The sequence below is a fragment of the Lucilia sericata genome, unplaced genomic scaffold (genome assembly GCF_015586225.1).
Source record: "Lucilia sericata isolate MDLA Ls3-8-SP2 unplaced genomic scaffold, ASM1558622v1 Contig003918F_arrow, whole genome shotgun sequence".
Taxonomy (NCBI): domain Eukaryota; kingdom Metazoa; phylum Arthropoda; class Insecta; order Diptera; family Calliphoridae; genus Lucilia; species Lucilia sericata.
The window spans coordinates 2501-13887 of record NW_023997080.1 but is presented as its reverse complement, the minus strand read 5'-3'; the positions used below and the strand labels follow the sequence as shown (position 1 = coordinate 13887).

The window sequence follows — 11387 nt, the reverse complement described above, 5'->3', positions numbered from 1 at the left end:
TCACATTTCTTAAGTATAAATAAAGTTACGAAAATTGTATACTATTAGTCCATTTTACATTTGATAGTCGAAAAAGTTAATAAAAATGAAGTTCTTTCTTGGATTAGGATTTTTATTTATGGCGGTTTATAATATACAGGTAAATAGATATTATAATGGTTCGAACAGCGATTTAAAATCCGGATCAAGTAGGACACCTGAACCAACTTAGAGGACAAATTGCATTAATATAAAGCTTTAGATCGTATGGAAAAGTTTCGTCGCGATAATTCAAGTCCTATTTGTAAGATTCTCTAGCATAATTTCTTAATATCGAGCTCTGGTTCGTATGGACCAAGTCCTGAAGCAAAGTTGAAATTACTATGTTCCAAGTTTTTATATAAAGCAATGAATAAAGTTCCATGGGTTCTCCAGCTTTCAATGACTCTGAAAAATTATCAGGCCAATTGCTTAGAAATCCCTATAAAGTTTAGTTCTATTGTTATGTCTAAAGAACTTGATTATATTTGATCTTAAATTTCTATATTTTCTGATTTAGGCTGCAGTAAGCAAGGATGAAGCAATGGCCATTGTAACTAGCTGCAAAGAAGAAACTGGGGCCTCTGATGGTAAAGAAAACTTTAAAAATATGTACATTGTTTAGAATTAAAGTTTCATAAATCGACTTCCCAATAATCGAGCTTTTCTTTAATCGTCTAACTATAAAACTCTGATTTTCAGCCGACTTTGAGGCCATAATTAAACATCATTCGGCCCAGACTCAAGAGGGTAAATGTTTGTTGGCTTGTTTCTTAAAAAAAGCCAATGTGGTAAGTGTAATTTTTTGATAGGATTTTATTAACTAAATATCGGGGTCTAATGTCATTTTAAACTACAATTCCAGATGGATGATGCTGGTAAAGTAATTAAACATGCAGCTTTAGACATTTCAGAATCCCTTATATCAAGTGAAGATGAAAGGGCTCTTGTTGCTGATATAATCGATATCTGTGATGACATCGATCTCAGTGATGAACAGTAAGTTCTTTTTTTTTTTTAAGTTTTAATTTATTTTTAATTTCATTTTCTTATTTTAGCTGCGAAGCTGCCTTTGAATATGGCGAATGCTGGAAAAAGGAAGTTAAGTCTAGAGGTATTTCTGCAGATCATTTTGTTTAGTACTGATGTACGGCTTTGGCTCTTGTCTAAAGGACATTTCTTTTGGGAATCAATAATATTTAGGGAATTTTAATTAAAAGTGTCAACAATGTATTTCCAGTATTTTTATTAAAATTTATTATTTTATTTTGAGCATATGAAAAAATCTAAATAAAACTATATTTTTTATTTATTTCATAGTTTTGTAATTGGATTAAGTTTTAGTTAATAATAGAGATTAGATTATAGTCAAGACTATTGACTAGACTATACGTTAGACTATAGTAAAAGCAAGACTAACTAAACTAAAGTCAAGACTTTAGACAGGACTATAGTCAATACTATAGACTAGACTATATTGAAGACTACACAATACTATAGCCAGGACTATAGACTTTACTATAGTCAAGACTATAGACTAGACTATATATTTACCGTAAACAATTAGAATCACGTGAATTTTTTGAGATGAGGAGAGGAAGGTTCATCTATATATATAAAATTCTAACGTTACTGACTGACTGACTGATTCACTGACTGATTCATCATCGCACAGCCTAAACGGTTGAAGCTAAAGAGCTGAAATTTGGACAGGAGGTTGGTCTCCCGCCAAATAGATCCACTAAGACGGGATTTTTGGAAATTCGAATGTTTAGGGGGTAAAAAAGGGTAAAAACGGGTAAATTCGGTAACCTTATATATCCTAAACTAGAAAAGATACAAAAACAGTTTAAAGCTTATCGCCGTTCATTTAAAAAATAAACGGACAGGTGTCTGGTACTTTTTTAAAATTCGGCCCCTTTAGGGAATAAACGGGTATGTATCTTTGTATCTTTTAAACCAGTGCACATTCAAAAAATATTTTTGACTCCTTCATAACTTAACGAAAAAATAAAAATATGAATTTAGTACTTTTTGAATATTCGGACGTTTAAGGGGTTAAAATTGTACCTATTTTTGGTACTTTTTTCATAAAATATTGTTTTTGGTTTATTAACTTATACATATGAATACATAATAACGGGCTCCCACTACGATGTTGCAACTTTTTGGAATAGAATTTTTATTTCGTTAATGGGGAGGAAAAAAGTACCAAAAGGGGTAAAAACGGGAAATTTGATTTTATTCAACCACAATGATCCAATTTAGATAAAATTTTTAAATTTAGAAACACTAAATATCCTAATGGGGTGTTATTTGGAACCCTGATACCAAGTGATATTTTTTGGTACTTTTCATTCTCCAACTGGTCCTTTTTGAGTTTTCTATGATATTGAAATAGAAACATGAAATTAATAATAAAGGGACTTTTCGCTACTTTTTCGTTCTACACAGGTACTTTTTTGAGTTTTCTTTAAAATTAAACCTAGAAACATGAAATTAAGCATATAGAGCTCGGAGTAAATGAGAATCTATAAAATGGGACTTTTTGGTACTTTTTCGTTCTTCAAAAGGTACTTTTTGAATTTTCTATAATATTGAACCTAGAAACATGAAATTAAACATGTAGAGACCGGAGTAAATGAGAATCTATAAAAGGGGACTTTTTGGTACTTTTTCGTCCTTCGACTGGTACTTTTTGAGTTTTCTATAAAATTTAACCTAGAAACATGAAATTAAGTGCGGAGGCCTTAGTTAATGAGAATCTATAAAAGGGGACTTTTTGGTACTTTTTCGTCCTTCGACTGGTACTTTTTGAGTTTTCTATAAAATTTAACCTAGAAACATAAAATTAAGCATGTAGAGCCCTTAGTAAATGAGAATCTATAAAAGGGGACTATTTGGTACTTTTTCGTCTTTCGACTGGTACTTTTTGAGTTTTCTATAAAATTTAACCTAGAAACATGAAATTAAGCATGTAGAGCCCTTAGTAAATGAGAATCTATAAAAGGGGACTTTTTGGTACTTTTTCGTCTTTCGACTGGTACTTTTTGAGTTTTCTATAAAATTTAACCTAGAAACATGAAATTAAGCATGTAGAGCCCAGAGTAAATGAGAATCTATAATAGGGGACTTTTTGGTACTTTTTCGTCCTTCGACTGGTACTTTTTGAGTTTTCTATAAAATTGAACCTAGAAACATGAAATTAAGCATGTAGAGCCCTTAGTAAATAAGAATCTATAAAAGGGGACTTTTTGGTACTTTTTCGTCCTTCGACTGGTACTTTTTGAGTTTTCTATAAAATTTAACCTAGAAACATGAAATTAAGCATGTAGAGCCCTTAGTAAATGAGAATCTATAAAAGGGGACTTTTTGGTACTTTTTCGTCCTTCGACTGGTACTTTTTGAGTTTTCTATAAAATTGAACCTAGAAACATGAAATTAAGCATGTAGAGCCCTTAGTAAATGAGAATCTATAAAAGGGGACTTTTTGGTACTTTTTCGTCCTTCGACTGGTACTTTTTGAGTTTTCTATAAAATTTAACCTAGAAACATGAAATTAAGCATGTAGAGCCCAGAGTAAATGAGAATCTATAAAAGGGGACTTTTTGGTACTTTTTCGTCCTTCGACTGGTACTTTTTGAGTTTTCTATAAAATTTAACCTAGAAACATGAAATTAAGCATGTAGAGCCCTTAGTAAATGAGAATCTATAAAAGGGGACTTTTTGGTACTTTTTCGTCTTTCGACTGGTACTTTTTGAGTTTTCTATAAAATTTAACCTAGAAACATGAAATTAAGCATGTAGAGCCCGGCGTAAATGTGAATCTATAAAAGGGGACCTTTTGGAACTTTTTCGTCTTTCGACTGGTACTTTTTGAGTTTTCTATAAAATTTAACCTAGAAACATGAAATTAAGCATGTAGAGCCCGGAGTAAATGTGAATCTATAAAAGGGGACTTTTTGGTACTTTTTCGTCCTTCGACTGGTACTTTTTGAGTTTTCTATAAAATTTAACCTAGAAACATGAAATTAAGCATGCGGAGGCCTTAGTTAATGAGAATCTATAAAAGGGGACTTTTTGGTACTTTTTCGTCTTTCGACTGGTACTTTTTGAGTTTTTTATAAAATTTAACCTAGAAACATAAAATTAAGCATGTAGAGCCCTTAGTAAATGAGAATCTATAAAAGGGGACTATTTGGTACTTTTTCGTCCTTCGACTGGTACTTTTTGAGTTTTCTATAAAATTTAACCTAGAAACATGAAATTAAGCATGTAGAGCCCTTAGTAAATGAGAATCTATAAAAGGGGACTTTTTGGTACTTTTTCGTCTTTCGACTGATACTTTTTGATTTTTCTATAAAATTGAACCTAAAAACATGAAATTAAGCATATAGAGCCCGGAGTAAATTGGAAACTATAAAAGAGGACCTTTTTGGTACTTTTTTGTTCTTCGATTGGTACTTTTTGATTTTTCGATAAAATTTAACATAGAAACATGAAATTAAGCATGTAGAGCCCGGAGTAAATAAGAATCTATAAAAGGAGACTTTTTTGTACTTTTTCATTCTTCGACTGGTACTTTTTTCAGTTTTTTATAAAATTTAACCTAGAAACATAAAATTAAGCATGTAGAGCCCTTAGTAAATGAGAATCTATAAAAGGGGACTTTTTGGTACTTTATCGTACTTCGACTGGTACTTTTTGAGTTTTCCATAAAATTAAATCTAGAAACATGAAATTAAGCATGCAGAGGCCTTAGTTTATGAGAATCTATAAAAGTGAACTTTTTGGCACTTTTTCGTCCTTCGATTGGTACTTTTTGAGTTTTCTATAAAATTCAACCTAAAAGCATGAAATTATGCATATAGAGCCCGGAGTAAATGAGAATCTATAAAAGTGGACTTTTAAGTACTTAAAATTGAGTACACATATACAATCATCCTTTCTTCAAATTAGGGAATTACCAATATTTAAAAATTTGTAATCTTTGTAAAACATATTATTTTTTCCTTGCTAAATGAAGAGCCAACATATTTCTCATTCTATAAAAACCCTCGCTAACAAAGTAGCGGGTAATAAGCTAGTCTTTTATAAAAGAAAACAGAAATAAAAAGCAAGTCAGATTTCTATACATATTCCGCTGGGCCGAATCTTATATACACAGAAAAAAATTACAAATTTTTAATGGGGAAGTAAATTATTAACAATTATTTTTATTAAAATGTTTGTAAAGTTATCATATTGACAATTTTCATGAGTTGTTTAATGGAACACCAGCAACATGCCATCCGCTAAAAGTATCAAATTCACTCAAGTGATGTGTCCATGGGCAAAACTTTTCCAAAAATAAAATCTCACAATTTTTATGGATACCTTTGGCTGTTTTCAATACCCTGCAGTGGACTGCCTATACGTACATTTATATTCTCTAGCATTAACTTAAGAAAGTATTAATAGTGTATTAAAAGTGTATTTTTCTTAGTAAATAATGAAAACCACATATGAATTGCATTTTTAATAAAAAAATTATTACAAATATATTACTAAGAAAACAAATTTAACTACCAACAAAATAATTTTTACCCCCTCATTTTATAAAACGAAACTTTCGTTAACGTAAAAAATTTGTATGAAGAATACTGGGAAATTTATGAAAATTTGAATTTTTTCCATACAAATTTTTTTGAACGTTTGTCGTTTCGTTTTATAAAATGAGACCCTTAAACATGATTGTTAAAAAAATTTTTTTGATTGTTAACAAATATGTTATTCTATTTCACAAATTGGTTGTTAAAAAATGTTGTTAAAAGTTAACAAATTTAAATAACAAATATATTTTTTGTATTTACAATATTGGTTGTTGGTGCCTTTTTAATTAAAAAATTAATTGTATTTACGAATTTGGTAATTAATATGACAATTGATTTGTCGTAATTTTTTTCTGTGTACTCTTCACCAAGTATGTTTTAAAAAACAGCTTTTATTTATTTTTAGAATTTAATTTAATTTTATAAAATTTCAATTAATTTTGCATCAACTTGTATTTTGCACAAATGTCACAAATAACCAGACCTGGGCGATTTCCATTAATTTTGCATTAACATTAAATTAAAAAAAAATTAATTTAATGTAAAAAATATTGCATTAACATTAAATTTGTAAGATTTAATGCATTAAATTTCCATTAACATTAAATATTTTTGAATTTAATGCATTAATTTTACATTAACATTAAATATTTTTGAAATTAATGCATTAATTTTGCATTAATATTAAATATATGTGAATTTAATGCATTAATTTTACATTAACATTAAATAAACAATAAAATTAATGCATTAATATTCCATTAACATTAATATATATCAAAATTGATAAACATAAATAAAAATATAGCACAAGAGACCTCGATCAAACTAAATACAACTAAAATTAAATAGGTTAAAGTCCTTTCTAATAACTCCTATATTCCATTCAAACTTGTGTGTCTTAAATATGATATTTATATAAGTTTCCACAGACAAAAACTATAAAAGGAATATCTGGGAAGTGATACTATTCTTCTAATATGTATTATCGAGTATAGGACTTATTAGAAAGGACTTTAAAACATTCAATTTTACTTGAATTTAGTTAGACCGAGGTCTTTAGCGCTGTATTCTTATTTTTATAAATTATTTTATACATTAATGTTAATGGAAAATTAATGCATTAATTTTATTATTTATTATTTAATGTTAATGGAAAATTAATGCATTAAATTCAAAAATATTTAATGTTAATGTAAAATTAATGCATTAATTTTACAAATATTTAATGTTAATGTAAAATTAATGCATTAAATTTAAAAAGATTTAATGTTAATGCAAATTTAATGCATTAAATATACCCATGTTAATGTTAATGCAATAAACTTGCATTAACATTAATTTTTTTTAATGTAGAAAAAATTGTTAATGCATTAACAAATTTAATGCATTTATCCCAGGTCTGCAAATAACATACACACAAACAAATTTAAACTGTATTAGCACAGAAATATTAACTGTTTACCTGTACACTGTTTTACCACCTTCAAACAAATATAAGCTGTATTACCAACATATTACTGCTTTATCTCGTTGTTGTTTTTACAAATTATAAATTTGCAGAGAAAATTTTCAGAGGAAGTCTTAAATTTTTCCCTATAACTCAGTTATTTATGAACCGATGTTGCTGATTTTCAATAGGAAACTTCTCAAAGCATGTCTGACAGAATGTCTGTCTGTTAAATAAATTTTTTCTATAGTCTAGTCTATAGTCTAGTTTATAGTCTAGTCTATAGTCTAGTCTATAGTCTAGTCTATAGTCTAGTCTATAGTCTAGTCTATAGTCTAGTCTATAGTCTAGTCTATAGTCTAGTCTATAGTCTAGTCTATAGTCTAGTCTATATTCCAGTCTTTAGTCTAGTCTATAGTCTAGTCTATAGTCTAGTCTATAGTCTAATCTATAGTCTAGTCTATAGTCTAGTCTAGTCTAGTCTAGTCTAGTCTAGTCTAGTCTAGTCTAGTCTAGTCTAGTCTAGTCTAGTCTAGTCTATAGTCAAGTCTATAGTCTAGTCTATAGTCTAGTCTATAGTCTAGTCTATAGTCTAGTCTATAGTCTAGTCTATAGTCTAGTCTATAGTCTAGTCTATAGTCTAGTCTATAGTCTAGTCTATAGTCTAGTCTATAGTCTAGTCTATAGTCTAGTCTATAGTCTAGTCTATAGTCTAGTCTATAGTCTAGTCTAGTCTAGTCTATAGTCTAGTCTATAGTCTAGTCTATAGTCTAGTCTATAGTCTAGTCTATAGTCTAGTCTATAGTCTAGTCTATAGTCTAGTCTATAGTCTAGTCTATAGTCTAGTCTATAGTCTAGTCTATAGTCTAGTCTATAGTCTAATCTATAGTCTAGTCTATAGTCTAGTCTATAGTCTAGTCTATAGTCTAGTATATAGTCTAGTCTGTAGTCTAGTCTATAGTCTAGTCTATAGTCTAGTCTATAGTCTAGTCTATAGTCTAGTCCATAGTCTAGTCTATAGTCTAGTCTATAGTCTAGTCTATAGTCTAGTCTATAGTCTAGTCTATAGTCTGGTCTATAGTCTAGTCTATAGTCTAGTCTATAGTCAAGTCTATAGTCAAGTCTATAGTCTAGTCTATAGTCTAGTCTATAGTCTAGTCTATAGTCTAGTCTATAGTCTAGTCTATAGTCTAGTCTATAGTCTAATCTATAGTCTAGTCTATAGTCTAATCTATAGTCTAGTCTATAGTCTAGTCTATAGTCTAGTTTATAGTCTAGTCTGTAGTCTAGTCTATAGTCTAGTCTATAGTCTAGTCTATAGTCTAGTCTATAGTCTGGTCTATATTCTAGTCTATAGTCTAGTCAATAGTCTAGTCTATAGTCTAGTCTATAGTCTAGTCTATAGTCTAGTCTATAGTCTAATCTATAGTCTAGTCTATAGTCTAGTCTATAGTCTAGTCTATATTCTAGTCTATAGTCTAGTCTATAGTCTAGTCTATAGTCTAGTCTATAGTCTAGTCTATAGTCTAGTCTATAGTCTAATATATAGTCTAGTCTATAGTCTAGTCTATAGTCTAATATATAGTCTAGTCTATAGTCTAGTCTATAGTCTAGTCTATAGTCTAGTCTATAGTCTAGTCTAGTCTATAGTCTAGTCTAGTCTAGTCTATAGTCTAGTCTATAGTCTAGTCTATAGTCTAGTCTATAGTCTAGTCATAGTCTAGTCTATAGTCTAGTCTATAGTCTAGTCTATAGTCTAGTCTATGTCTAGTCTATAGTCTAGTCTATAGTCTAGTATAGTCTAGTCTATAGTCTAGTCTATAGTCTAGTCTATAGTCTAGTCTATAGTCTAGTCTATAGTCTAGTCTATAGTCTAGTCTATAGTCTAGGTCTATAGTCTAGTCTATAGTCTAGTCTATAGTCTAGTCTATAGTCTAGTCTATAGTCTAGTCTATAGTCTAGTCTATAGTCTAGTCTATAGTCTAGTCTATAGTCTAGTCTATAGTCTAGTCTATAGTCTAGTCTATAGTCTAGTCTATAGTCAGTCTATAGTCTAGTCTATAGTCTAGTCTATAGTCTAGTCTATAGTCTAGCTATAGTCTAATAGTCTAGTCTATAGCCTAGTTCTATAGTCTAGTCTATAGTCTAGTTCTATAGTCTAGTCTATAGTCTAGTCTATAGTCTAGTCTATAGTCTAGTCTATAGTCTAGTCTATAGTCTAGTCTATAGTCTAGTCTATAGTCTAGTCTATAGTCTAGTCTATAGTCTAGTCTATAGTCTAGTCTATAGTCTAGTCTATAGTCTAGTCTATAGTCTAGTCTATAGTCTAGTCTATAGTCTAGTCTATAGTCTAGTCTATAGTCTAGTCTATAGTCTAGTCTATAGTCTAGTCTATAGTCTAGTCTATAGTCTAGTCTATAGTCTAGTCTATAGTCTAGTCTATAGTCTAGTCTATAGTCTAGTCTATAGTCTAGTCTATAGTCTAGTCTATAGTCTAGTCTATAGTCTAGTCTATAGTCTAGTCTATAGTCTAGTCTATAGTCTAGTCTATAGTCTAGTCTATAGTCTAGTCTATAGTCCAGTCTATAGTCTAGTCTATAGTCTAGTCTATAGTCTAGTCTATAGTCTTGTCTATAGTCTAGTCTATAGTCTAGTCTATAGTCTAGTCTATAGTCTAGTCTATAGTCTAGTCTATAGTCTAGTCTATAGTCTAGTCTATAGTCTAGTCTATAGTCTAGTCTATAGTCTAGTCTATAGTCTAGTCTATAGTCTAGTCTATAGTCTAGTCTATAGTCTAGTCTATAGTCTAGTCTATAGTCTAGTCTGTCTAGTCTATAGTCTAGTCTATAGTCAAGTCTATAGTCTAGTCTATAGTCTAGTCTATAGTCTAGTCTATAGTCTAGTCTATAGTCTAGTCTATAGTCTAGTCTATAGTCTTGTCTATAGTCTAGTCTATAGTCTAGTCTATAGTCTAGTCTATAGTCTAGTCTATAGTCTTGTCTATAGTCTAGTCTATAGTCTAGTCTATAGTCTAGTCTTGGCAAAAACTTTGAAATAGTTATTTTACAGTTACAGGATTAGTTGATAATTTAACAGATTTTTCATATCATGCCTAATTAAGTTATATAAAATTAAAATTTTCTCCTTTCAACTACAAACGGAAAGTTTTCACTTTTATTAAATAAAATTCGTGATACAATTTTATATGATAACTAAAATTCAATTTGTCTCTAAGCAATTCATAAATCATTTTCGATAAAATTATTTTGTAATTATTATGATTAATTGTTTTAGTATTAATTGTAGAAAATCAAAACAAATCGATCAATATAAAATCTACGAAATTACCTTTAACAATTAATTATTTTAACTGTATGTGAAGTAAAATATTCTTTATATTAACTATTGTTTTGTTTGCGTTATTAAAAATCAAGCGATAATATTCAATTTAATTAGCAGCAGTCAATTATATTATAAGTTACGTGTGGATCGATCAATACACCTGATCCTAGTAGAGCGAATTGTTTTATATAGTTTAGGAAATCTTATTTGGAAAGAAAGGAAATGGAAAACATATAGTCAAGAATATAGTCCAAACTATGAAGTAAACCAACCATACCCCCGATTACAGTCCAGAATATAGACTGGAGTCAACACTATAGCCTAGAAAATTGTCAAGCATATAGACTAGACTGTAGCCAAGACTATAGATGAGACTATATTCAAGACATTAGGCTAGACTATAGTTTAAATTACATACAGGACAATAGCCAAAGTATATCTTAGAATACGGACTGTAATAGGCTTTAGATAAGACAGTAGACTATACTATAGTCATCACTATAAACTACACTATGGGTATATTTTTAGACTAGACTGTAGTCAAGAATTTGCACTAGTTTTACAGTTTTGTATAGTTTAGGTAATTTTATTTGAAAACAAAGGAAACGGAACCACATATTGTCAAGACGATAGTCCATACTACAAAGTGAACTATAAGCGAGAGACAGAAGAGAGACGAGAGGCAAGACGAGAAGCGAGAGAAGAGCAAGGCGAGAGACGAGAGGGAGCCGGGAGGCAAGACAGGAGACGGGGAGCGAGACGAGAGACGAGGGGAAGAGGACAGGGAAGAGGGGGGACGGGACGAGAGACGAGGAGCGAGACGAGGCGAGGGGCAAGGCGACAGAGGAGAGGGGAGGCAAGACGGGGAGGGACGGGACGAGAGCGAGCGAGCGAGCGAGCGAGCGAGCGAGCGAGCGAGCGAGCGAGCGAGCGAGCGAGCGAGCGACGAGCGAGCGAGCGAGCGAGCGAGCGAGCGAGCGAGGAGC

General features: G+C 30.8%; 1 protein-coding gene across 1 annotated transcript; it reads left to right on the top strand.

Moving 5' to 3' along the window:
- LOC119615044 (general odorant-binding protein 19d-like) lies at positions 1-1337 on the top strand. Its single transcript, XM_037971127.1, has 5 exons — positions 1-139; positions 539-608; positions 721-809; positions 884-1017; positions 1077-1337. Exons 1-5 carry the CDS (start codon positions 86-88, stop codon positions 1156-1158), a joined length of 429 nt encoding a protein of 142 aa, XP_037827055.1. The 5' UTR covers positions 1-85; the 3' UTR covers positions 1159-1337.
- Positions 1338-11387: the final 10050 nt, after the last annotated feature.